Raw genomic sequence first — 27,020 nt, 5'->3', positions numbered from 1 at the left:
AAAAATTTGCACCCTCACTTATGGAGATTTTTGTTTTGAAAAGGGAGTATTTTGCTTTGAATAGAGGAATAAACCTGATAAAGTAAAATATTCCAACAATTTGTTTGACTATGGCATTCCAGAGACTACCCCATGTTGATGCCTGATTTTTAAAATAATGAGGAACTGAATATGTTCTTCTATTAAGGGTTTGAACTGTGGGGGGCAGCAAGACGCCTCGGAGCAGCTAGTCTGCCCGATATAGAAACAACGAAGAAGATTAGCGCAGCCACAACATAACCACTGCTAACTGCTTAGTAACCCACAAAATATGACCTCTTAAATGTGAACAGGAGAAGAACCAATAAAGCTACACACTCTGATAACGTTTTTGATATAGGTACGTTGGCAAGTTTAATTCACAATTTGCTAAAACTAAGAGTCAGGTGCAAGCGCTGTGCCCTGCTAGCTAACACGCTAACTACAATTAAGGAAGATTAGCACGCCGTTAGCATCGCTAACGTTACCGGCTTCTCATTCACACTAGTCATAACAACACAACTGGACTAATTCTCCTTGCATGTGTCATAAAAAAGTTATGTATTAGACTGAAAGCTAGTTATCCTGCAGGGTAAGACTAATGCTGGCTTAGGTAAAGTACATGGTAACCTAGCTAGTGGTTATTTAGCACATTAACGTTAATGGTATTAAGCGAAAGAGCAGACACTTACTTCCAGTTTTAACCATCTGCGTCAAAGCTAGTTTTAAGAGATTTAGACATTTGCTGCAATTATATTATCTTTTAACTATTAATTTGAGACCACATGCCGTCTCCTGTCAGCCATTACCTTGATAACATTAAGCACTTACCAAAATCTGAAAGTTTACTCCACAGCACTTTTTATGAAAGGGTGAGGGTCCTATCTTTAAGTCGGCATAGAAACTATTCACCTTACCATTCAGCCTTAGCAAAATGTTCAGAATGCTTGATAGTTTACACTGCCCACCCCAATTTACTTTGGAGAAAAAAATACTTTTGGGTTATAAATAGTATTTGGTTTATTGTACGTGATAAATGAGGGTTTAATGTGGATGTTCTCACCTATCAGATGCTGAGGGCAGGCTTTGAAGATGTATGCTGTACACAGACAAGCCCACACGCCCACTGCAGTGGAGTTTTCTGTCTACTGCAACTTCATTTCCAGTAAGGAGAAGAATTTGATCGTTGCAGGAACGTCTCAACTGTTTGTCTACAGGATAATCCACGATGTGGAGGTAACTGCAGCTCTCCACGTCATTGTATCAAGTTTTAAAATATAAACACAAAAAGGCTTCATGCCAAAAATGTAACATGTATGTTATTGTTTCAGAGCACATCGAAGGCAGACAAGTCCTCAGGTATGGCCAGACAGCTTACTTGAAGTGTATACTTTGCTATAGATACGTGACAGAAACTTTAACGAGTACCTTTGTGGTGAGACTTCTCTCTTTCCTCCTCCTATAGATTCCAAATCTCGTAAGGAAAAGCTGGAGCAGGTGGCATCCTTTTCTCTCTTCGGCAATGTTATGTCCATGGCCAGTGTCCAGCTTGTAGGAGCAAGCAGAGATGCACTCCTTCTCAGTTTCAAAGACGCCAAGGTATCATTGTCTAACCTGTGCGCTACCTAAACTGATTTAAACTGAAAAACAAGTAGTTTTCAACTTACTTTTGGGTGTGTTTGTTCTCTCACCAGTTGTCTGTAGTGGAGTACGACCCCGGGACACATGACCTCAAGACGCTGTCTCTTCATTACTTTGAAGAGCCCGAGCTCAGAGTATGTAGAAACAATAGCACAGTAAATATGTAAAAACTCATGCACAAGTGGATGAATTGTTGAATTAATTTGCGCTCTTTTTCAACTTTAAGGATGGCTTTGTACAGAATGTACATATTCCCATTGTCCGCGTTGATCCAGAGAATCGCTGCGCTGTGATGCTCATTTATGGTACACGACTGGTGGTGTTGCCGTTCCGAAAGGACACACTAACTGATGAACAGGAGGGTGGAGTTGGAGAAGGGTATGTCAGCTGTCCACTAAATGTTCTGCTCATTAACCTTTTTTTAATATATATACTCTATATCTGCTTTGCACTTGTATCCCTGAAAATCCTCACAACACCATGAATTCTTATATCTTGAATTCCCCACTGCACTTGAAAGTTTAGTGGCCATGCTGAATATAACACTGTGAATCTCATCTGCAGACCCAAATCCAGCTTCCTGCCCAGCTACATCATTGATGTTCGTGAGCTGGACGAGAAGCTTCTAAACATCATCGACATGAAGTTCCTTCATGGTTACTACGAGCCCACATTGCTCATCCTGTTCGAGCCCAACCAGACATGGCCTGGGTTAGTCCACCACACCGCCAGCTGTAATGGCAACTTTATGTCTTTATATTATATTCTGAGGGGTTAACATTTAACTTGTGTTGTGTGTCACTCTGCCAGGCGTGTGGCTGTACGTCAGGACACTTGTAGCATCGTCGCCATCTCTCTCAACATCATGCAGAAGGTCCATCCTGTCATCTGGTCTCTTAGTAATCTGCCTTTTGACTGTACGCAGGTCATGGCTGTTCCCAAACCCATTGGTGAGCTCGGCAAATTCTCTCCTTTGTCACTATTTATAAACCGGAATAATTAATATAGTGTTAGGACGTGTTCCTGGTTTAAGTGTACTTTGTTGCAGCTCATTTGAGTGCTAAACACATATCAAATCTCTTTAGGTGGTGTGGTGGTGTTTGCTGTGAATTCATTGCTGTACCTGAACCAGAGTGTTCCACCGTATGGAGTGTCTCTCAATTCTCAGACAACTGGGACCACAGCGTTCCCTCTGCGTAAGCACTCACATGACACCTGTACCTTCACCAGACACTTATACTTGTATCTTTAATATGTCCTATTACATACCCTTTGATATTTTGTGATACACATCAGTGGATAACATGTTTTGGTAATCCAGGTGTACAGGAAGAAGTAAAGATCACACTGGACTGTTCCCAATCTGACTTTATTGCTTACGACAAGATGGTCATCTCTTTGAAAGGAGGAGAAATGTGAGTCATAATTACAACCAGAATGTACATGTACCCTAATGGCAGTTTATGAATCTTTGCTGACTCTTGTCTTGGTGTCTTGCAGATACGTGTTGACTCTCATTACTGATGGCATGAGGAGCGTCCGGGCTTTCCACTTCGACAAAGCAGCTGCCAGTGTCCTGACAACCTGTGTAAGTTTATCCTCAGCAGAGGAGTAAAGCCTCTGAGGGAGTTGTATTATATTCAAGGACAAGACAATTACACATTCACAACATCTGTCACATTAAAATAGAATTGCATTATGGGTTGTTAGCCTATAACAAACGCATTCTGAGGCTAAGCTGAAGATAATATGAGGCTTTAGCAATCTGAATTTGTCAAACCATGTGGGTATCTGCCAGTTACAGTGTTTTAGTATGAATTTCCTTGCTAAGCTGTGGCAGATGGAAAGTAACGCAAAGCAGGAATATGATACTAAAAAGACTGTAACTTTAGAAGATACTCACTTAATTTGTCCAATGGAAACAGCTGAAGCCTCATATAAGCTTTTGTTTAATTTGAGAATGCACTACACTGAATGAAGACTGTGGATTTTGCCCTCCATCTCTTACATTGAAATTACTTTTAGAGGGGAACAATTACAGCAATCAAAAACCCTTCCAATGCACATATGAGCATGTGAGTATTGTTTTAAGACGGACACAAAAACCCAAACGTGAACGCGTCCTTTAACTTACAGGAGATTCGTATGACTTGTATAATGTGTTTTGCTACCACAGAGTAAAACAAGTCGAAAGCATCTCCCGACATTTTTACAGCAGTCTAGGGACCAAATCATCTGTCAAGCAACCATGAATTAGTAGTGTCACTGAATGGAGAAGCTCAAGAGATTCAAAGAGTTGTAAAATGATAAAAGTCAGGGAAAATCATTCTGAGCACTTCAAGAGCTCCCCAAAAAGGGGATTTATATTATTCTGTAAAGGTATACCACGCAGGAATTGTTGGTTGGTGTTTTTAAACACATAGCATTCAAAGTTAGGAAGAGAGAGAGCCGAAGACATACTCAGCTTTGTGCGTTAACTAATTAAGTAATTAAACATTATTTTCTGAATGTTTCACAGCGGTTACATTCTACAGCACAAATAAACACACCTACTCTGCTCTGTGTGTGTGTGTGTGTGTGTTGGTCAAACAGACTAACGGACAGCAGAGGAGCAGCACACAGCAGCACTCTGCACACAGTGGAGGAAAGAAGCAGGGAAAAAACTAAATCAAATAAAAGCACAGAGGTGTAACCTGGTTGCTGCCCTACGAGTCCTGACCTCACACCCTGTGCGCTGTTATTAGCTGGGGGCTACACACTCACAGTTGGGATCATATTGTGGTTTTAAGTCACAGATCGGATCATTTTTCAGATCAGCAAAAAAAGGGAGACAAATATAACTTTGCTTTCCGTTTATTCTGTAAAACTCTTAAAGCAAGGAACCTTTGCCCATGGTCCACTGTCCAAAGGTTGCAGGCCAGAAGTGCCTGGAACACAGCAAAATAATAAGAAAATACAGGCACAGGACAGGGTCTCTGTAGATACATACAACACCACAAACTCGGCGCCTGAGGGATTTCTTTTGTATAAGTCTATACATTGTTTTTAGTAAAATCCTGCATAATATACCTTTTTAATGATTTCATTTTTCACTTTCATAACGAAAAATCTTTCGGGAAACTTTTGTCACAGGACTGATTAAGTGTTTCTCTTCTTCAAAAAGTAGGGGGATTTTCTAACATAGGAGACAATACAGTATTTGGGTATTACACTATGTAGGTGACCTTTGCATATCTGCGCTTTCCTTCTCTAGATGGTGACCATGGAGCCTGGCTACCTTTTCCTTGGTTCCCGCCTGGGAAACTCGCTGCTCCTGAAGTACACAGAGAAACTGCAGGAGACACCACCAGAGGAGGGCAAAGAAAAGCAAGACAAGGAAAAAGAGAAAGAGAAGGAAAAAGATAAACAGGTAAGTTTGTGTTTGTGTTCAATGTGAATGCAGCCTGTTGTTATGAGGCACTATTGAAATTCTGTCTGAATTTTCACTTTGCTTATGCTATCTATGCTACTATGCTTATCTAGTTGCAGCAAGTGACTTAGACACATGTTGTTTGAAAATAGTCTGTTGCTTATGAATTCCAGGAGGAACCACCAAGCAAAAAGAAGCGAGTAGAATCTTCCACCAACTGGACCGGTATGTTCCAATTTAACTTTGATATGCGTGTGTGATCCACCACTGCCAATCTGTGTTTCTACCTAATGTCTTTGGTTTGACAGATGAGGTGGATGAGATAGAAGTGTACGGAAGTGAGGCCCAGTCAGGCACCCAGCTCGCCACATACTCCTTTGAGGTATTAAAAAAAATCTATGAATTGCTTTTTTTTGTCTATGTTTGTCTCGCATCTTTGTTGAAGGTAATGGAAGGTCTTTCCTGTGTTTTCTTACAGGTGTGTGATAGCATACTGAACATCGGACCTTGTGCCAACGCCTCCATGGGTGAACCCGCCTTCTTGTCTGAAGAGGTACAGGCGGTTAAAACACTTCCCGGAGTCTCTGTTGATTGGTTACTGCTTTGTATTTCTCCAACATGCTTTAGCAGGAATTTGTATTTTAAGGTTGCTGCCTTTGATTTCTTCTTACCCACAGTTCCAGAGCAACCCCGAACCTGACCTGGAAGTCGTGGTGTGTTCTGGCTTTGGCAAGAACGGTGCATTGTCTGTACTTCAGGTAAATCCTCCTCCCTGAGTTTTTCTGTTGTTTTGTGCATGGGTAGTTGTATGCATGATAAATGTTACCGCACCGTCCTAAAACCTGTGGTCGCAAGGGCCGTCTGCCACAAGTCCAGTGACGGTGCTAAAGTGAATTCTGGGTCTACCAGGGCTGCCTCAGAGATCGACGGAGTAGCCTGTAAACACCCCAGACACAAGCTGACACAGCTCTTACATAACTTCTGTGATTTGCAACTCCAGCATGTTGCGGGGTTTATATGCAATTCTGCAAAGCCTGAAAATGTAGCACTGTGTTTGAACTGTTTGTTTCCATTCTGTTACCAGAGAAGCATCAGACCCCAAGTAGTCACTACGTTCGAGTTGCCAGGCTGCCACGACATGTGGACAGTCATCTCAAGTGAGGTCAAGGAAGACAAAAAAGTACCGTTTATTTCTGCCTAACAGCTCGACGTTTCCTTTCATTTATTGAGAGATCTTTTTTTTTGTAGTCAGATGTTTCTTGCTCTCTTCCCAGGCTGTGAAAACCGACGAGTCAGAGGATAGGGGAGAGACGGAGACAGGTGAGGATGGTGAAGAGGGAGAAAAAGACAAGGAGGAGAAGGAGAAAGAGGAGGAGGAGAAGGCAGAGCCTCCTCTGGAGGATGATACGAAGAAGCACGGCTTTCTTATTCTGAGCAGAGAGGATTCAACCATGGTAGGAACACGCATGAATAAACATCTTATGTCTTGTAATATTGATCCGTGTTATCTTGTTTAAACCCTTTCTCTAACTACTTTCCTTTAACACCGCAAGATAAAACTCAACCACCTCTGTATTTTACTGTAGATCCTTCAGACAGGTCAGGAGATCATGGAGCTGGACACCAGTGGTTTCGCCACCCAGGGGCCCACAGTGTTCGCTGGAAACATCGGTGACAACAAGTACATCATCCAAGTCTCTCCCATGGGCATCCGGCTGCTGGAAGGAGGTGAAAAAACTCTCCTTGTGATCATTTTTCTTTGAAATTTGGTTGTCACAGTAACAGAGAGTAATATAAATAAATGTATATCCATCTTTTTGAAGAATTAATTGTATTGTTTCTATAACCTGATTCACTGACACATACTGATTAATTCCTCTTTCAGTGACACAGCTCCACTTCATCCCAGTGGACCTGGGCTCTCCCATAGTGCATTGCTCTGTGGCAGACCCTTACGTGGTCATCATGACTGCAGAAGGAGTAGTCACCATGTTTGTGCTGAAGACTGACTCATACATGGGGAAAACACACCGGCTGGCTCTGCAGAAACCGCAGATCCCTGCTGTGAGTAAATCATACCTTTAAAGGGTTTTCATTTGACAAGCACGCCCCCTGCAGGCCAAACGCAAGATCTTTAAGCATGAGTGGCAGCTTTTGCCCTCTCAGCAGTGTCAAATTGACACACTTTGATTCTGGGCTTCAAGAATGACAACACGCAAATGCACAACCTCATGATTATTTGATTAACCTCTCATTCCGCAGCAATCTCGGGTGATCACACTGTGCGCGTACCGAGATGTGAGCGGAATGTTCACCACCGAAAACAAAGTGAGCTGCTCTGTCAAAGAGGACACGATGATCAGGGGTCAGTCTGAAGCAGAGACCATCATCCAGGACCTCAGGTTAGACTTCACAGCCCTTCCACTCTGAAAGAAACCACCAGTCGCCATACCTGCTATTTATTCATGGATTGATGTTAAATGTTTGTGCAGTAACACAGTGGACGATGAGGAGGAAATGTTATATGGAGACTCCCATGCCAGCGCAGCACCCGCAAAGGACGAAATCAGCCGCAGCTCTACAGCACAGGCGCCGTCTGGAAGTGAGGGAAGCTCCAGCAAAACAGAGCCCACCCACTGGTGTATGATCATCAGGGAAAACGGTGTAATGGAGGTATGGGGTTTATAGAAGATCAGTTAATCAGTCACATGATGCACATTAATTTTGTTACGACAATGACTTTTTTTCGTGGTCCTTGTCTTTTATTTTAACAGATTTACCAGCTGCCAGACTGGAGACTGGTGTTTCTGGTGAAGAACTTCCCTGTCGGTCAGAGAGTGCTGGTGGACAGTTCCTCTGGCCAATCAGCAACACAAGGGGAGGGTAAAAAAGAGGAAGTGACACGACAGGGAGAGATCCCATTAGTCAAGGAGGTGTCTTTGGTCTCACTCGGCAACAATCACAGCAGACCATATTTACTGGTAAGTGTTTCCTAGAGTGACCAGACAAATCTGTTATAAAACAAACCGGGACAAATGCGAGTATGTTTTCTTGTATCCTAGGTCCATGTGGAACAGGAGCTTCTGATCTATGAAGCGTTCTCTTATGATCAACAGCAACCTCAAAACAACCTGAAAGTGCGCTTCAAAAAAGTAAGAAATAAGACTAATTTGAAGTGAAGTAAACAAAGTCAGCGGTGGATGAAGTTGATGTTCAGTGCTTGTACTTTACTCTGCACAGGTGCCCCACAACATTAACTTCAGAGAAAAGAAATCAAAGCTTAAGAAAGATAAGAAGGCAGAGAGCGGCGTATCCGACGAGAGTTCAGCTGCAAAAAGTCGGATTGCCAGGTTCAGATACTTTGAGGACATCTCTGGATACTCAGGGGTATGATGAGTTTAGGATTCCAGCTCCCAACATCAGTGCTACAAGAACTTAAACATCCTTGTCATGTCATTTTCCACATTTCCTCGTCTCAGGTGTTCATCTGTGGACCTTCTCCTCACTGGATGCTGGTCACTTCTCGGGGAGCCATGAGGCTTCACCCCATGACCATCGATGGCTCCATCGAGTCTTTCTCCCCCTTCCATAACATCAACTGCCCCAAAGGTTTCCTCTACTTCAACAAACAGGTACACGGAGGACACCTCGTCACTGTGGTTGAGATAACGTCGGTGTTTGGATGAAAGTTTCTTCTTACTGTCATGTCTTCAAAACTAAACCTGCACTTTGAACTGAGACAGAAGATTTCTCATGGATGTGATTCCACATGAGTCCGAATGTTAATTATTAAGGTCTTTGGTTGTAGAGAGATTATCATTCTAGATTTCAACAGGCAATTTTATTTTTCAGTCCCTCTCTAGCTTCTTGAGCACTTATCAGTGCATCTCTGTGTGTGTTTTCCCCGCAGGGAGAGTTGAGGATCAGCGTCCTGCCCACCTATCTGTCCTACGATGCCCCTTGGCCAGTGAGAAAAATCCCACTGAGATGCACTGTCCACTACGTCTCCTACCATGTCGAATCAAAGGCAAGGATCCTCTCACTCTGCCCACACAGCACCAGGGGCTCCAAAGCAGCGACCTGACACAAATTCAAACTGAAACACGTTCCCCGGACTCACACACCTCTTGCATAACGTGATGCAAAATAAAAGCGTATCGACCGGGCCGCTTTGAAAAGTTTGAGATGAAAGCCCTCTAGCCTTAAAGCTTTCTTACCGCGAGAGAAAAAAATCAATGAGGGTGACTTTGAAGAGATTAGTCTTTGATGTGAAGTTTTTCTGTGTGATTTTTGGCTTCGGCTTCAGGTGTATGCTGTGTGCACCAGTGTGAAAGAGCCCTGCACTCGCATCCCCAGGATGACAGGAGAGGAGAAGGAGTTTGAAATCATAGAACGAGGTCAGACATGAGCGCACATACACACACCTATTGTTTACAATGGTTCCCAAACTTTTTTGGTCTGATGTAGCTCCACAACCCTATCAGATGATCTAAAGTAGCCTTTCATCAACACCAACCATCATGTTCCAGATGTGTTGTTTCAAATGGATTTGACACTTCATGTTATTGGAATCTCTCTTACATATAAGTGGATATGGTTATGATTTGTTTTTTCATACTGTTGAATTGTCAGTGTCAAGTTTGCATTCACACATTTTTTTTTTAGCTATTTAAAAATTAGTGTTAGCTACTATTGCTACCATTTATCCATTGTCTTTAGCTAACTATTAGAAATTACTTTTAGCTAAAAATTACTTTTAGCTAATATTTGAACCATTTATTAATTTCTTGTAAATAACCACTATCATTTAAAAATTACTCTCAGCTCGGGCTGCAACGAACAATTATTTTCATCATTGATTAATCTGTCGTTTATTTTCTCGATTAATCAATTAATTGTTTGGTCTATAAAACGTTAGAAAATGATGAAAAATGTTGATCACTGTTTCCCAAAGCCCAAGGGGGCGTCCTCAAATGTCTTGTTTTGTCCCGACCAACAGTCTACAACCCAAAGATATTTAGTTTACTGTCATAGAGGACTAAAGAAACCAGACAGTTATTACATTTGAGAAGCTGCAACCAGAGAATTTTGACTTTTTTTCCCTTAACAATGACTCAACGATTAATCGAGTATCAAAATAGTTTAATTAATTCAATAGTTGGCAACTAATCGATTAATCAACTAATTGTTGCAGCTTTACTTTTTGTTACTATTTCAACCATTTATTCATTTCTTTCAGCTCACTATTTCACCACTATAAAACTATATGAACTAATGATGTCCAAGCACTTTCAACCACTATTTTGACTCAGATTTTTGTGAGGCATGTCCTGTGCAGTCAGCCTGTCACAGCTGGTAGTTTACTGCTTATTGTGGCAAAAAATTACAATCTTTATCCTGAACACAAATATGTTGATATATTTTTTCATGAGTTGAGCTACTCCACAACCTTTTCATTGGGAGTTTATATTGTCAGGATGGTAATAACTGTTGTTTCTCCTCCTACTCTCTGCAGATGAACGTTATATTAATCCTCAGCAGGAGAAGTTTTCCATCCAGCTCATTTCTCCAGTCAGCTGGGAGGCCATTCCCAACACACGGTAAAAGCTGTTGTCTTTATATATCGCACTTTTTTTTAAAAAAACCAACAGTGCAGTTTGCAAAATCAATAGGACCACCTTGTTTTAATAGAGATTAGGTAACCATGAATAAAGAGGTCCACACAAGCTTGTGGCAGTTTTGTTTTTCTCATTTTCTCTGCAGCTGGTCGTCTCACTGGAGGCTTTGTGCTGCTTTAAGTGGAGTTTAATTGAAAATCTTGGGTCATTTATCCAAGTTGTAAACAGTTACTTTAATCTCACATGGCTGCTTTCCCTCATCCCAGTGAGGGTCAACTGTTCTTGGTCAACAAATTTGAACTGTGTGCATGAAGTACTTAAGCCCAGCACACAGTGTTCCTTCTGGATATGTTGGCTCACTGATTGTGAGATAATGTGTATCAGTCTTTCCTGTGAAAACACATTTGGATTGGAGAGAGGGCTCAATGTCAGGAGAACTTTACCCTGCAGTCACTGACATGTAATATTAAGCTGGGAAACAGTCTGCTTTATACAAGTATAAAGTCAGGTTGTGTAAATTTGATTCTACCAAAAACATCAAGAATCAGATTATACTCAGTCAGACAAGCCCGTTGTCGTCTGAGTACAGAACTTGTATGCAGATAAAATGCTGACAATGAAAGGTGGCCTTTGTCTGTGTAATGACCAGCTGCTGTACTGTAGCTGCCACTACAAGCAAAATACTGACAGTTCACTCTCATACATTTCTTATATTCACAACACAGTAAGTAATATCACCAAGGATGGTGGAGGTTTTGGAATTGTAAGTCAATGGAGTATCTTCAAAACGATTGAACAGAATGAAATGAAATGTTGCTGTAGGTGAAGCCGCAGGCCTGTGAATGAGTAGCTTGTAGTTTGTTTTGATCCATGTCCAGGACATTTTTTGAACATATTTCTGGGTGTCCTGGTGCCCTTGGGGTTTAACATACTATCCACGTAATTGCAACCTCCCTCTGGCCAGAACCTTTGTTATATGTCCACTCTCTCCCCTCATTTCCTGCCATGTCCTTGTAAAATAAAGGCAAAATGCCAGAGGGAAGAAATCAGAAGAAATTCCAAAAAAAACCCAAACAACAAATTGATAGGACATTTGAAACTGCTTGATAGGACGTTCTTTAACATTTTTGACACCTACTACTGCAAACAAATCTGACACATTAAGCTCATGACTGACTGTGTCACTATGTGGACTTTTGTGCTTGTTACTGCCTGTTAATACATTCAGAAGATTGAGCAGCCTTGGCAGAAGCCACTGTAGTTACCAGTCTGTTTCAAGCGAAATGGTCAACAGCATCTAAAACCTTCTCCCCCAATACCAAAGTCTGTGTCCGAAAATTTCAACAACTTTCCAAAAACCAACAATCAGCAAACCTCATGCAGCGATTGGCCAGTGGGCAGGGTGTGAACTCTGTCTTCACTCATTCTTCACACAACTACTTCCATTACTTTGTGTGTGTGCAGCTGAGTGTAACACCATGAATGTGTTGAGGGAATATCATCCAATAGTGTGTGTCTGTCACATAACCTGTAAATGTGACATCCAGGGTTTGAATCTAGCATATATCATACCTATGTCTCTATTGGTTGATGTGAATGTAAGAGAGGCACTGTCAGCTTGAAGTAAATGCTGATCCTGAACAGCTGCACATCTGCACTTTTGTTGACCTGACGTAACATCTGAGCGCTCTGTCTCCATAAGGATCGACCTGGAGGAGTGGGAACATGTGACATGTATGAAGACAGTGGCACTGAGGAGTCAGGAGACAGTGTCCGGACTGAAGGGCTACATCGCAGCAGGGACCTGCCTGATGCAGGGGGAGGAGGTCACCTGCAGAGGCCGGGTGAGCAGCACACAGCAACATACTGTTGTTTTGCTCCAGGGGGGTTTTCTTACTACCCACATCTGATAAAAACAAGAAGTGAAAACCGGCTGTAAACGCCTCAAAGGTTCAGTTCCTGCCAAAAATAATAATTGGCTGTTTTGCCTCCGTTATTTAACTGTTTGATTCTTATGTTCAGATTTTGATCCTGGATGTGATTGAAGTAGTGCCAGAGCCAGGCCAGCCCCTCACCAAGAACAAGTTCAAAGTACTGTATGAGAAGGAACAGAAGGGACCGGTGACAGCTCTGTGTCACTGCAACGGATACCTGGTCTCAGCCATCGGACAGAAGGTCTCACATTAGAAAAAACACCACTGTCTCATACTGTAACTAGTTACTGAATGATAATAGAACTGGATTAGAATTAGCCCTAACATTAGATTTGTGAATTTTGATCCAAAAACTAACGACAACCTAACTTAATACTTAAATACACAAAGAACGAAGAAGGTTGTGATGGACTCGTGTGTGTGCTCCTGCAGATCTTCCTGTGGGTCCTGAAGGACAACGACCTTACCGGCATGGCCTTCATCGACACCCAGCTCCACATCCACCAGATGTTCAGCATCAAGAACTTCATCTTGGCTGCCGACCTGATGAAGAGCATCTCGCTACTCCGCTACCAGGAGGAGAGCAAGACACTGTCACTTGTCAGCAGGGTGAGGAAGTAACAGACACACAGTGGAACACTTCACCCATTGCTGATGGAAGATACATTTATAATTGAATTCAGACCACCAAATTTGCCAGAATTGAATTGTTCCCTCGCGCAGTTAGATAGGCCCAAATGAAGTTTCAAACTAAACAGGCTTAAGTGTTGTATTGGAGTGTAGAGGGAGATTGACTTGAACCTGTGGGCTGCAGTACACACAGTGGAGTGTTTATTGATTAGGATGTAGAAGTGAGTATTGATGGTCTGTCTCCTGTGGGTATTTGGATTTAATCGAGTTAGTCTTGAAGAGAGCAGCACTGGCAGCTGGAGATAGTTCAGGGGATTTTGGATTGAACTGTTTTCTTCTCTTGTTTTGGGAACAGGATGCAAAGCCCTTGGAGGTTTACAGCATTGAATTCATGGTGGATAACAACCAGCTCGGATTCTTGGGTAAGTTATATATATATATATATATATATATATATATATATATATATATATATATATATATATATATATATATATATATATGCGCCTTTTGGGAGAAATTACATTTACAGGTTGCAAAAGTGTCGCTTCCATTCTCACTATTCTTTTCTTTTTAGTGTCGGACCGAGACAAGAACCTCTACGTATACATGTATTTACCTGAGGGTGAGTCTTATTGTTGGAACCGCAGATGCATGTTATGTAACTCAAGGTGATAAACTAGTATCACGCATTTAGTTTGTATCTGTGGTTGCAGCTAAAGAGAGCTTGGGAGGTATGCGCCTGCTGAGGCGAGCGGACTTCAATGTCGGAGCGAACATTAACACTTTCTGGCGGATGCCGTGCAGAGGAGCTCTGGACGCTGGCAGCAAAAAGTCTCTGACCTGGGATAACAAGCACATCACGTGGTTTGGTAGGTGGCCCAAACTCTTGCTTCCTATGTCAGATGTTTGCTTTATTGAAAACGTTCCTAAAATTTGCCAACTGAACAAGCAGGTACAAGCTGTGATTTTTCAGTGGCATCTGGTCCAGAATTGATTGGGAAAGTTAAATTCTTTCATGTCTGCAAATATTGGACTAAAAAGCCATTTGCTGTTTCCACAGCAACACTAGACGGAGGAGTTGGCCTGCTCCTCCCCATGCAGGAGAAGACTTACCGCCGCCTGCTGATGTTGCAGAACGCTCTCACCACCATGCTGCCTCATCACGCCGGTCTAAATCCAAAGGCCTTCAGGTTCACATCTACTTACAGTGTAGTACTTGTCACATGCTAGAAATCACTGTTCAAAGATGGGATTATATTTTTTATTGTATCTCACATCCAGAATGCTGCACAGCGACAGACGAGGCCTGCAGAACGCTGTGCGAAATATCCTTGATGGAGAACTCCTCAACAAGTATTTGTACCTCAGTACGATGGAGCGCAGCGAGCTGGCCAAGAAGATTGGTACCACTCAAGACATTGTAAGAACTCTAACAGAAGACAGCATGCAGTGAAATTAGTTTTCTTATTCTGATTTTCTTTTCATTTTATGCATTTTTCCCCCCCTTTCTAGATCCTGGATGACCTTCTAGAGATCGACAGAGTAACTGCTCATTTCTGAGAGCCACATTCCCTCATCTCATCTACAAATGCTGTTTTATACTTAATGAAGAAAATGTTTTGCCATCTTTGTGCAAACCTGATTTGTTTTTCTTACTTGTTGGACAAAAAAAAAGAGGCCCACCATGTTTTCGTAGAATATTTTGTATTAAAAAAAAAAAAAAGAAAAATCAGCAAAAATACACAAGCCTGTGTGTTTTTAATTTCATATTGAGCTTAAAGTAAAAAGGACAGGGATGCATTAAAAAGGAGGTAGAACATTTTATTAACATTGTTAAAATAATTTAAAAACATTTGGTTAGGTGGTACTGGACCGTTCTTCTGACCTGCAAAGAGTGTGCTCACACTTGAAAAGCAATAACTTCTGATCTCAGGGGAATTGGGACCCAAACACCCAACAGCTTTCTGTTTGCAGTAGCCTTCATCAAAGCAACACTAAACTGAAATGGTTCATCACACACACACACATTAATATCAATTCTTCACATGACAGATTAACATTCACTGTACTGCTGTCAATAAAGCTGCAGTTTCTTGAAGCACTGAAATATTTCACTGGAAACCATAGAGATTTTCTTTTAAACATTTTTTTTTACATTTAATGTCATCGCAGTGGAGATGCAGCAAGACGTGGTGTTAGCTTCATTTTACAGCCAATGTACAATTACTACACATCACTCATGGAGTACAATGACTCCAGTTGATGTATTAAGCCAGGATGATACATATACTTTAATCATTTGGATTTCAAAAAGATTTGCTCTACTAAGATTACACTAAAACAAATTGAATTAATACTAAAAAAAAATAAAAGTAATTTTCTTAATTTAAATAAAACCATTACAGTGGTCTGTGGGGTTGTTGTGTATTGTGAAACATTGGCCTCTGGGAGTCTATAGTGGAGTGGGTTTGGTGCTTTACGGTCCTGCATTGTAATATATTGTAAGCCATTTTCAAAACATCATCAGTTCAGGATATGATTTGGTGTTGAAACAGTGCACACACACATACACTCGAGTAGCACCATTACTAGCAGGACTCGGAGCCGCTTCAGTGGTGAAAGGCTCCTTGTTGTCTAGTGGTTGGCTTGCATTAACTTGTGCTTAACTTGGAAAATGTCCATATTCTTTGTTTCTTCAAAAAGTGTTGGAGAGCTGTGCACTACCTCAGGTACTCGTACATGTCTGCGTCCAGAGATATGAGACCAAAGTACGACAGCAGGTTCAGGAAGGAACGCGTGAGATTCATTGTTGCTATCTCCCATCTGCGAGGGAGTCAAAATTCATTTTCAGTGGTTCTGGTCACAAAAAAGTAAATATTAACAGCACTGCTTTCGGAAACTCAATGAGTTCTTACCTCAAAGCCAGCTCAAACTTGAAGCTCTCATATGTTGTCCGCACCCAGCGGAAGATCCAGAACCTGGGCAGCATCCCCACCCTCTCTGCCTGGATCTTGCCCCAGCCTCGCACCGCACTGAAAGCCAAGAAGGATGTCAAGAATGTGAACCTAACTATGCTGGTAACTTATCATTCAGCAACACACTTTGGTCTGATTTTGGTCTCAAACTTGTAGATAACACATTACTCTGTCACTGAAATGTTTTGACAGTGCGTCCACATGACACCGGCCAACATTACTCATCAGGTAACAATGCAAGCTAACAGGGTGAGACTGGTTTGAGGTGTCTTGGCTCATACTAGCACCACTGCTGTTACAAACAGCTGGAAGACTTATAAAAAAATAATTTGTGCTGTCTGACTTCTGTTGGACAATGTTTGCTGAGAAAATACCGAAACACTAATCAGCTCCTCAACGCACCGTTTGACCAGACCAAAGACCAAAGGAACTGATTTTTTTTGTTTGTTTTTTTTGTTTAATTGTCCATAGTTTACTTAACACAGTTAACAGTTCACTTGGACTTTTTGAGATTTTTATTTTGCAACATGAAGGTCTAAGTGCTGTTTCAAAGCCTTCTCCACACTGCCAGGAAGTAATGCTCAAGATATTGTGTTGGCTTATAGTTTGTCAATAAAAAAAATTCTGAGTCTAAAAATACAGACTCGAATGGAATAAGCTCATCAAATATGCACTATGTGTAAGTGTTAATGTCCCCCCCGGATGCTTAAAAACCCCAGTACAGGTAATAGGTACTCAGTAAGTTCTTCCACCAGATGTCAAAGTGCCCATTAATTATTGATGCAACATGTTGGAACTTGTATTCCATGCTTCAGTTGTAGGTTTAGGAAAGGGTGAGGAGTGTGTTGCAATTTTAATGGATGAACAGGTTTTCTTTCAAAACTACAGGTAACAAATTTGTAAAAGTTGAAAATCTCAGCATGTAGGTCAGTTATTTTTGGCTGCACTGACCTCTTGGCCATGACGAAGTAGCGGTCTACCGGAGCGCCCAGAGTGATGTTGATGCTTCGGACTGTGTTGATGTTGCGGAAGACCAGCAGCATCGGCCTGGGCATCGACTTCAGCACCTGCATGACGCTGTCAAAGCGGTTGATGGCCATTTTGCGCATGTAGGTTGTCTCCTCCCGATTCAGGATGTTGGACAGACCCAACTCCCGCATGTTGATTGGTCGCTGCAGCAGCATCTCGCAGAAGAGGAAGTACTCTGCAGAGCAAATTAGGTAAGAAATTTAATTGTTACATTTCAGCTGCCCTGCCCATATTTCATTGTTTATATTTTACCCCTTTTTTTTTTACCCAGTTTGGTCATTCTGTTAGTGTCTTTATCAAATCTAATTAAATACTGTATTTTTGTGGTACAAAAGCCTTGCTATAATAGAAATCAATACTAATGAATGAATGAAGTTGATTGTCCTCACCTTTGACTCCAAGGGCATTGGAGTACTTCTCCATTGCTGCCTCATTTCGCAGGACTATGGACCTCCACAGTTTACAAAGGGCCATTCTGTCACTAAGGTCAAAGGTGACAGATATTGAACACTATTAGGTCATCAGCCATAATAGCCAGTCGATAGTTTTTCAAAAGGTTTTCAATAAACGGGAGTCATCCGAATCTTACTGTTGGCTAAGATATTCGTATAAGCCATGGTCCAAGAGCACCAACTCTGCCTTGTTATCTGGACCTTGTCTCACTAGAACTGCAAACACAGAAACATTTATTTAAGTTGATTTAAAAAAAACAGTCCAAGAGAGCATCATACACACACACTATGTACCTACCATTCCCAGGATGAGGGTCAGCATGGATGAAACCAGTGTAGAATATTTGCTCAGCAAATGCTCGGATCAGTTTATCAGCAGTCTGAAACACAAACATTTCTTGAGGCATTTCATTCGGACAGCGTTTCTATGATAACAATCCACTCTAAGTGTGATTTGTTGTGCAGAGTGCCTCAACTTACATCTTTCAAACTTAGTCCTTGTCTTTTAATTTCTTCCACATTGTTGATTTTGCAGCCGTTGCAAAACTCTGCCGTCAACACTCTCTTTGAATTGGGGAGAATAAAACATGAGGAAGCTTTTAGCCAAAGAGAAAGTATGGACACTCAATTATTTTGAACCATAAATAACAAACCTCACCTTACTAGTTTGTTCCCAAAAGACTTTTGGTACAACAATGAATTTGAGGTGGTTCAGCTCCTTGGCGCACCGCTCAGAATTCCTGGCCTCGTTCTCAAAGTCCAGCTCTTGAGCTAATGTTCCCTTCAAGTCCTACAACAATTACAAGTACATCATTCTCCCAAGCTTAAACTGTACAGTAGGTTGAGCGAGAAATATCACCATTTTTCTTACCTTGAGGACCCATCGGAACCCAAAGCTGGGGTGCATGAACTTAACGATATCCAATAGGATCTCCAATGTTCGGATATCACCATCAAACCGATCTCTGAGGTCAATGTACTGCACCTGTGTGGACGACAAAAATGATTATGCTGAACTTTCTGTTCATGTAGGTTCCAGAAGATGTTTCCCTCATACTGATAGTCAGTGTAATATAAGGCGATATATTTTCCAGGTGGTTGGTAATGCTGTTGCCCAAAAACAAGGGGTGTGACTTAACACAAGTCTGATGTGGTGTTCATTATGACCCTTCATGCTCTAGGAGTGCTGTGTCAGATCAAAAAGCTGGTAAAAATAATAAATGATTGATAATACTGACTTTGGTCTGGAAATTAGTACTTGCCTTCACAGCAACAGATGTTCCATTAAAGAGTTCTGCCTTATGAACCTGGGCCAAGCTGGCAGCAGCAATGGGTTCATAATCAAACTTCTTAAAAAGCTGCTCTGGGCTTTTGTTGAAGTCTTCTTGGAAGAGAGCATCCACCTGTTGCAGACACAAACACGATCCTGAGAAATTTCAAGCTGTCCTCTCCGGCTGAACTATGTGCCTTGTTTGTGTTGCAGTTCTCACCTCTTTGTACCTCCTGTTCAAGGCCTTGTCTTCCAGTATTTGCAGGGTGCGGATGTACTCGGGGGGTAGCAAGTGGTTAAAGGAACAAAGACCTTGGCCGAGTTTGATGTATATTCCTCCGTTCCTTATGGCTCCGTCCACCATGCACTCTGCTGCCCTCTGGTGGCAAGCTGACATCTGGGCCAAGTAGGATGGGCTGCTCTAGCAGGGGAGGACAGCAGTAAGACATGACTGTCCACACAGTGTCAACACCCACAGTGACAGAAAATCACAAGCAACAAGTCCACCACCCTAGGTACAATGTTTGTTAATAATTAATTACCTCAGGGAGCACTGATGAAACTATTGACTAAATGCAGAGGCTTGCAACTTACAGCTAAGTTGCATCCTGCCCATGTTTTACTATGTCAAACATGACAATCTAAAGCCACCATATTTGACTGATGACCAGAATTTTCACAAAATTTCTCTACTGATTGTCAAATTTCCTCTGGGACAGCCCAAAATCAGACATTGCACAGGAACCTTTCAGGTGGGGGAAACACACTGCGGTAATGATTTAAATACGGGGATAACGGCGCACATTTTCAGACAGTCTCTCCTGGAGGGCATTCATAGTGTTGCACTTGTCTGTACACGTGAAAAGTGACAGAAATAGTTGTGTAAATGATGAAAAACGAGAGCTCGAGAGAGAGAAGTTTAAAGCTATAATATGTAACTAATTATTCTGAATTAAAATGTCTAAAAACAACTAGACCTATGTTATATATTTTGTTCAGCTGTGTACTTACATTATCCCAAATGCCATAATTTTAAATCAAGGTAACGGTCTGTTTCATTTGGTTGCCTGTCAATGGCGTCATACCCCCTCTTCAAAGAGTATACGCACACAAGATGGTGATCATTTTGTGCGCATGCGTCTGCATTGTGGCTGTTTGCCACAATGGCGTCTACCAAAGAGTACACGTACAAGACAATATGCCAGCATTGTGGTTGCCCGCCAGAAACTGTCATAAATTGACTTTTATTCGGCTTTAAGCCACATCTTTATGATAAACTTTTTAGATCTTGGTCGTTGTTAAGTATATCTTTCAACCGGATGAAGGATTTTAGTCATCGGACATCTAGATCTTAGTTATCAGAGAAACAAGCTGAGCAAACTTTAGCAGCAGCTTGGCTAGCAGCCCCTCCTGAACGTTCTGTGTCTGCCAAACAGCATCGGAGAAACACTAATTTTTAATGTGAAACTGCTTTATTCAATGTTGTTACTGGTTGTAATCCCCATGTACGTTTGTTTTGGTGAGGTGGAGACCTCTGCAGATAATTCTGCTCCCAGTGAAAATCTCTTGAATGTCTGGATCTTAAGTTGTCAGAGAAACTATCTGAACAAACGTTAGCCCCTCCTTACGTCCTGTGTCCGCTGAACAGCATCAGAGAAACAATGATTTTTAACATGAAACTGCTTTATACAGTGTTTTTACCTGTTTTAATCACCAGGTTTTTTTTGGTTTGGAGAGGAGGAGACCTCTGTGGATAATTCAGCTCTCGGTAAAAACCTCATAAACAATGAACACTGAAGTAATCCTAACTGGGAAAAGCTGACTGTAATGATGGCAATGGTGGTTGTTTGACAATGAACACAACAACTCCCATGATCCCACACTACTTCATGACATCAAACTCTTTCTTTTGTTATTGTTTTGATAGAGAGACCCCTAGTGGCAGAAATTACATATTGTGCGTTTAAGTCCTCACCAATCAGTGCGTGAAGTTGAAAAGTTATAGAAATTGTTGGACGCAGTCGCATCAAATGTTAATGTCAGACGTGTGGGGAAAGGGGTTTTCAGTCACTGTTCAACACTTCTGACCAGTGTTTCTGTTGCAGTATACTGGCATCATTAGGGTTCAACATGTGTTTGGCGACACTCAAAAGACATTTGAGTTTACTTAATTAAAATGCTACGTTAGGCTAACTGAATTAACATTAAAGTGCCGAAGTACAATGAAGAGATACACCATCCCTCCACATATTATCAAAATCAGACCAGTGGTCACATTCAGGATTTCAAAGAGCTCCAGCCAGAGTCATAGTGACCAAACCTACCCCGACCCCTTTTCATCACATTGAACTTACCTCATCTAGGCCACGAAGAGCCACATTGGTGGTCCACCAGTAATCCACAGAAATAAAGATTCCCACAGAGAGAGATCTGAGGACACACAGATAAGAAGCTCACTGAGACTCCAAAAGGGTTTAATTGAACACCAGCAGGGAATGCGAGCCATCTGTTTTGGCAACGCTTGTGGTAAATGATGGTCACTCCAAGTGCATTTAAAAACCCAGAGATTCACCTCAGTATGGACTGAAAGGGCTGCAGTATGCCTTGTAACATCTAGTCTGCTGGAAATTCATTGGAGGGAGAGAAACTCTTTCAGTTCAGCTACACTTCAAACAGGAAGCTGTTCTTCATAGATACATAAACTCATTTTCAGACACAAATGACACTTTTTCTTAGGGGGCTAATGAAATATGTTGATAGACGTATGATTTTAAATGAGAACACGTAGATAACTGAGATGATCAACTCAACTTTGGATGTTAGTGGAACCAGACAACGTGGAATTTAATATGTCACTTGAACACTAAAATTTGTGAATAGTGTGGTGCACAATTTAAAGCATAATAAAACTAGTAACAATGCTGAAACACATGAAATTAGACTCATGGTTTGAGCACACAGATTAACAAACTGTTAGAAGGCCCAAATTCGCTGGATGAAAACTGACTGGATCATTTGAAAGACTAGTTCAGATCAACGATTCACAACAAGATGAAACGGTTTTAGAATGTTGCAAAGAAAACTGCAGTGGTGTGAACTGGTTAGTTGCTGAGCATCTGGAGCCATTGCCTAGGGTTTCAAAAGACCTACTATGTCAAATCGCCAAGTGCAGTTTCAGAACATAAGGAAGTAGCCATTTCTCTTCAGCCAATCAGGAAACAGCACAGGCCAGTACAAAAACATGGCAGATTTCCTGACAGAGGAGGAGAAGGGTCTGATTGCAGTCTTGCAGACTTAGACGACACCCCCACGATGTTCTTACCATAACCCTAACCATCCCCCTCCTCATGCCTAAATCTAACCAAGTGGGTGTGTCGTGAGTAGTACTGTGAGTCCACAGATAGACCAGCTCATCCAACTTTTTGAAGAGCAGCATTCACTTTACAACCACTGCTCAAAAACACTGATATGGTACATCTGACAAACCTGCAGAACCGACCAAATCCTTCAATCACGATCCTCATCTTCCTCCTCTCTCTCGGTTCTGACACAGCGTACTGGACACCCAACGCCACAGGCACGCCGACAGTGACGCCAACAAGTGTCTTCCATAACAGCCCTCTGCGCTTACCTTCCCTGAAAGGAGGAAACAATCCTATTTCATCAAGACAGCAATATCTTTGTGGACAGAGTCATCTGTGTTCTGGCTGGTATTTGATACCTGATTGAGCTGAAGGATCTGGTTTTTTGGAGTGATGAGCCAGGATGCGGATATCTCCGGAGCAGAGCCATGTGATGGAGACATAACCTTAACTAGAGAGAAGACAAGCGCTGCATGAAAACCCTTTCCTGCTTCACAGCTGAAGCTCATTCTTTTATCTAACCAAAAAAACAAAAAGCTGATTCTTCATTTGCATGTGACAAATAAACTTGAGCAATTGACTGATTGACATACAATTTTAACTGGAACTGTAGACATGGTCTGGATCACGGTATGTACGCAATAATAACTCCAAGCATGCAAAAAGCCTGCAGACTTTGAAAATCATTGCATTTCCAGACAGTCATGACTTACAGCATTAATCATTTTACAACACTGCATCCATTATTAGGCCTGATAACTGGGTGAGAATGACCTACCTGGCTACAATAAAACAATTCACGCTCCCGTTTACTATCTGCCATTTCCTTCTCTCTTCAGCAGAAAACGTTTCAGTGTTATTATCATCTAGATTGTTCAGTTTGTTAAGAGGGCACATTTGTTGGTAATTCTGCTTCCCATAATCCCCCTTTACAGTCTACTTAACCGCAGCCTTGGTTTAAAAAAATCCCATACTGCTTTCTCCATTTAATTTTTTCAGTTGTTTTAAAATCCTGTCGCTTTTTAGGAGCTGCCCATTTCCCCAAAATTGGGCTGCAACTAGTGATTATTTTCATCAATGATTAATCTGGAAAGCAGCCAATGGTGACCCTAATGATTGAGAAGCTGAAACTAAGCATTTTTGCTTGAAAAGAATCCCTCAAAACAATTACTAAGATGATCAAAGTAGTCGCCAGTTATTATTCTGTTCATTGATTAATGGACAAATTGACTAATTATTTATAATCCCAAAGGTAAGAGTTCAACCTTGCCCCCCTAAACCTTAAGCTTTAACAGCTCTGATATGTTTGTGTAACATGTTACTTATTCTTTATGGTTGTTTGATGAAAGTGTGGGTCACTGAGTTGACAATAACCATCCTGAGATCTACTACCTGACTGACTGTCACTGATAGTTGTGGGGAGCCAGTTATCACCAGACATCCTGCTAATGTCAGGCTTGCTACATGAGACAGACCCTGATAGTATGTTTGAGTGACAGCACAAAACTATGTGATATAATGTGACAGGATCAGACACATGTTAATGACTGAACAGGGCCTTTATATGTATATGTGTGTGTGTGTGAGAGAGAGAGTGTGTTGGGAAGGCAGGAAGAGGAGGAGGAGGAGGAGGAGGAGGAGGAGGTCTGCATCAAGGCCAATATGACCAGCCGGAGTACTTTCTTTGTTGTTTTAGTCTGCATCTGAGGGACAAAATGTGTCCACTGCTGACAAGATGATTTACAGATAGCAGTGATGTCAGGGACCTGAGTGCAGCAATATCAAACAAACCCTCCGTCCCTCACACACTGAGCAGAACATCACTTTTCTGAAGACTGTTTCCCATCACCACTATCAATGACACAGCCATGAATGAAGAGATATAGTCAGGGTTGTTTGGTCTAATCTTACAAACACTAACATTATACGTAGAGTATGTGATTATTAATTAATGTAATGGAACATTTTGCTGTCACCCCTCAAAGTAGCAGTAAAGTTATAGCTGCCAACAGAAATGGAAAAAATGTGAAATACAGCTAAGCAACCTTGACAAACATAGTACCGGTCAAAAGTTTGGACACACCAATGTCAAAGAATCATACTCAAAAAATGCAGCTTCGCCTCTTTAATACCTTACATGAGTCTTGTGTTAGTAACTGTTGCTAAAATGACCAGCTAATTACGGCTAACTTTAGCCATTGGTCATCCGGCTAACTTCAGTTGACGCTACTATCAAACCGTGCTATATATTATTTAGAAATGTCGTTCATTTACCGCTCTGGAGGTGTCCCCTGTCATGCTTCCCGGGTTAACACAGCTCTGTTCACAGTGACGAATAATATCCAAAGTGTCCTTCCTATGCACGATGTAGCCGGTTACTGGTAACCTATCACCTCCTTAATTAATCGACAGCTAGTTACTAGCATGCCTGCCTCCTATAGGTTTGGCCGAAGAGTAAGTACAAGAGGATGCCCTGCCGCGCTTTTCCGGTTTCGCTTAAATCTTGTTCAATGTGCATAGGTTTATTTATTTATCATTGTTCAGTCCAGACGCCGCGAAGAGATTGTTCTTGCAGTGTGCCATCGTAATAAATGGCATAAACAGTCTTCTGAATTGTAAAATAATTATTATCTTTAGATTAATTGATTCATTCAAACAAACACTATACAGCTAAGTGAGTCATTACAGTTTAAATATATTTAATTATGCAATTAAAAATCATCAGTAAAAAAATCCTAAATCATTGAATGGTGTGCCAATTAACAGTTCCATTTCAATTAAGTTTAAATTTTTCCTTATGTGGTAAATTCATTCATTCATTAATTATTACATGGATTCCATCAGTTTCTATACACTTGTCTCCTGCTGTGATGTTTGTGATCACTAAAAGATCTCTTTAAGACATAGAAATACTCTGCTTGGAGTAATAATGTGTTGATTGTTAAACCAAAATCAGTGTGCTGCTATCTGAGATCTGAATCAAGAGGATATGATGTGATATGTATGATTGTCATGACTGTTTGACATGTTTTGTATGTCTATGAAAAGCGTCATGTGTAAGTTTACTGCCTAAGGACACAGAATGAATTTCAGTGTAAACTGACAATAAAGTCATAACGCATCGATTCTAAACTCCTTTTCCCGGTATAAAAAAATAATCCATGGATAGCAAAATCATTCAGACATCTCCTACTTCGCTGAAAAGTCCATTCTCCTCAGTGTATGTGTACTAGACATCACACTTGTGTAAGTAGTAGGTAGGTACACGTCTTAAACTCAGATTTAAGGTGAGAAACTTTGGTAAAAAAGAAAACTCTGCACGATAATCATCATGCACAGTGAAGACCAAACATCCAAGAGAGGTAACAAAAAGCAAAACGTGTCTGAGTGGAGGGGGATTTTAAATTCTGAAAAATCTTTAATAACATTCAGTGAGACTAATTAAAGGAGCTTCAACCCAACGGGATCTGAGGGGCCAGTAATTGTCAGTACTGTGACTCTTATCAGTTATGTATGGAATATAAACCTTGTACTTTTACTGGCCACAGTAATACCTCCTCCCATGTTACCAGAAGGTGCACTTTTTTTTTAGCACCGGGCGGACATGCGGACTGGACGGTGATGCATCTTGATGGCGGACTCTCTGGTAGGAGGTATCAAACAAAACGTCATCGATCATCCGGAGTGGTCCGAGCGAGGCATGCTTTTTTGTCCGAGATGTCTATTCACTTGTTTTTCATGTCTCCTCCTCCATCCATTCATCCTAACGTCAACCTATAAAGACCATTATTAACCGTCTTGCAAAGCACAAAAAATAATTTAAAACTAATATGACCTTGAGGGTCAGAAATGTAATTTACACAGTATGACCTCTAACTTTTCTACAGCGCACTTTAATCTGTGTGGGAGCATCGCGTAGAGAGAGCCTGCTCACATTAGAGTTGTAAATGATGCACGAATGAGGCAAACAAGCCTGTTCAACCGACTGTGACACATGGGACATTAGTGTATTATTATTTCTCTGTTACATCATCTTACATCAGGTGGCTCTAGATCCCATGGTCCTCATCTCAAGCCCTGTGGAAAGTGGCAGGGGGAAAACAAACAACAAAAGTTTGGATGTCTTGGGTTTTTCCATTGCAGCCTCATTTAGTTGGGATTTATGTTGATAATATGACACTTGGATACTGCGTCGCATGTGCGTTGCTGTCTTAACAAGCTCGCCAGATTTAGCGTGACCGGAAAGGGAGTAAACCTTCAGAATAACGGTTGTAAAATGGCTCAGTTTCAGGAAAGAAAACAACGACACTGAAGTTAGCTTCTCATTCGATTTAAAGGTCCAGTTTGCAGAATTTAGTGGCATCTAGCGAAGCGGACTTGGCAGAAATGGAATATAATATTCATAATTATGTTTTAATTAGTGTATAATCATCCGAAAATAAGAATCGTTGTGTTTTTGTTACCTTGGATGAGCCCTTTATATCTAAACAGGGAGCGGGTCACATAAAACAGAAAAAGGGTGATTTCACTGATATTTCTCCACCCAGACCACATTGAACCAGGTCCAGATCAAAAACCACTACACTTAGACTTGTCAAATCTGGACTAGATTGTTATTATTATTATTAAAATTTGACGCGTCTAAGTGTAGTGGTTTTCGATCTGGACCTGGTCTAATG

General features: G+C 41.3%; 2 protein-coding genes across 5 annotated transcripts; one reads left to right on the top strand and one right to left on the bottom strand.

The window, feature by feature from the left end:
- Positions 1 to 212: 212 nt before the first annotated feature.
- cpsf1 (cleavage and polyadenylation specific factor 1) lies at positions 213 to 14,932 on the top strand. Of its 2 annotated transcripts, none has more exons than XM_042434676.1 (38): positions 213 to 379; positions 1,089 to 1,254; positions 1,350 to 1,377; positions 1,484 to 1,617; positions 1,713 to 1,793; positions 1,886 to 2,037; positions 2,224 to 2,370; positions 2,470 to 2,609; positions 2,745 to 2,855; positions 2,981 to 3,074; positions 3,160 to 3,247; positions 4,913 to 5,068; positions 5,242 to 5,293; positions 5,377 to 5,450; positions 5,547 to 5,621; positions 5,746 to 5,826; positions 6,153 to 6,248; positions 6,343 to 6,522; positions 6,655 to 6,796; positions 6,954 to 7,132; positions 7,331 to 7,470; positions 7,561 to 7,741; positions 7,843 to 8,049; positions 8,131 to 8,220; positions 8,309 to 8,455; positions 8,548 to 8,700; positions 8,979 to 9,095; positions 9,375 to 9,465; positions 10,584 to 10,668; positions 12,389 to 12,530; positions 12,709 to 12,861; positions 13,053 to 13,229; positions 13,606 to 13,672; positions 13,828 to 13,875; positions 13,967 to 14,122; positions 14,314 to 14,443; positions 14,535 to 14,673; positions 14,766 to 14,932. In XM_042434676.1, exons 2-38 carry the CDS (start codon positions 1,111 to 1,113, stop codon positions 14,811 to 14,813), a joined length of 4,425 nt encoding a protein of 1,474 aa, XP_042290610.1. In that variant the 5' UTR covers positions 213 to 379; positions 1,089 to 1,110; the 3' UTR covers positions 14,814 to 14,932. The 2 variants fall into 2 exon arrangements, with proteins under 2 accessions (XP_042290610.1, XP_042290611.1); XM_042434677.1 differs by lacking the exon at positions 213 to 379 and adding an exon at positions 518 to 610.
- A 121-nt stretch (positions 14,933 to 15,053) lies between these two features.
- On the bottom strand, positions 15,054 to 26,704 carry adck5 (aarF domain containing kinase 5). Of its 3 annotated transcripts, none has more exons than XM_042434674.1 (15): positions 26,380 to 26,704; positions 22,701 to 22,792; positions 22,466 to 22,615; positions 21,334 to 21,409; positions 19,200 to 19,400; positions 18,972 to 19,112; positions 18,581 to 18,694; positions 18,368 to 18,499; positions 18,190 to 18,273; positions 18,008 to 18,089; positions 17,847 to 17,925; positions 17,647 to 17,738; positions 17,180 to 17,432; positions 16,169 to 16,285; positions 15,054 to 16,076 (listed from the first exon to the last, which is right to left on the bottom strand). In XM_042434674.1, exons 2-15 carry the CDS (start codon positions 22,769 to 22,771, stop codon positions 15,974 to 15,976), a joined length of 1,695 nt encoding a protein of 564 aa, XP_042290608.1. In that variant the 5' UTR covers positions 22,772 to 22,792; positions 26,380 to 26,704; the 3' UTR covers positions 15,054 to 15,973. The 3 variants fall into 3 exon arrangements, with proteins under 3 accessions (XP_042290608.1, XP_042290607.1, XP_042290609.1); XM_042434673.1 differs by lacking the exon at positions 26,380 to 26,704 and adding an exon at positions 24,616 to 24,810; XM_042434675.1 differs by lacking the exons at positions 22,466 to 22,615; positions 22,701 to 22,792; positions 26,380 to 26,704 and having other exon boundaries at positions 19,200 to 19,395; positions 21,334 to 21,412.
- Between the last annotated feature and the right edge of the window lie 316 nt (positions 26,705 to 27,020).

The sequence above is a fragment of the Thunnus maccoyii genome, chromosome 15, assembly GCF_910596095.1.
Source record: "Thunnus maccoyii chromosome 15, fThuMac1.1, whole genome shotgun sequence".
In the NCBI taxonomy this organism is placed as follows: domain Eukaryota; kingdom Metazoa; phylum Chordata; class Actinopteri; order Scombriformes; family Scombridae; genus Thunnus; species Thunnus maccoyii.
The sequence above is the reverse complement of the archived record's forward strand: the minus strand, read 5'-3'. Positions and strand labels throughout refer to the sequence as shown.

What these genes read in the sequence shown, in the direction of transcription:
- cpsf1 (XM_042434676.1), top strand. Translation starts at nt 1,111, where the DNA reads ATGTATGCTGTACACAGACAAGCCCACACGCCCACTGCAGTGGAGTTT. An exon ending in GAGGGTGGAGTTGGAGAAGG is followed by an intron (nt 2,038 to 2,223) that starts GTATGTCAGCTG and finishes TCTCATCTGCAG; the next exon opens with ACCCAAATCCAGCTTCCTGC. An exon ending in CCAGTGTCCTGACAACCTGT is followed by an intron (nt 3,248 to 4,912) that starts GTAAGTTTATCC and finishes TTCCTTCTCTAG; the next exon opens with ATGGTGACCATGGAGCCTGG.
- adck5 (XM_042434673.1), bottom strand. Translation starts at nt 24,639, where the DNA reads ATGACAGGGGACACCTCCAGAGCG. An exon ending in CAGGGGACACCTCCAGAGCG is followed by an intron (nt 22,793 to 24,615) that starts GTAAATGAACGA and finishes TCTTCTCTCTAG; the next exon opens with TTAAGGTTATGTCTCCATCA. An exon ending in GGTTCCGATGGGTCCTCAAG is followed by an intron (nt 18,500 to 18,580) that starts GTAAGAAAAATG and finishes TAATTGTTGTAG; the next exon opens with GACTTGAAGGGAACATTAGC.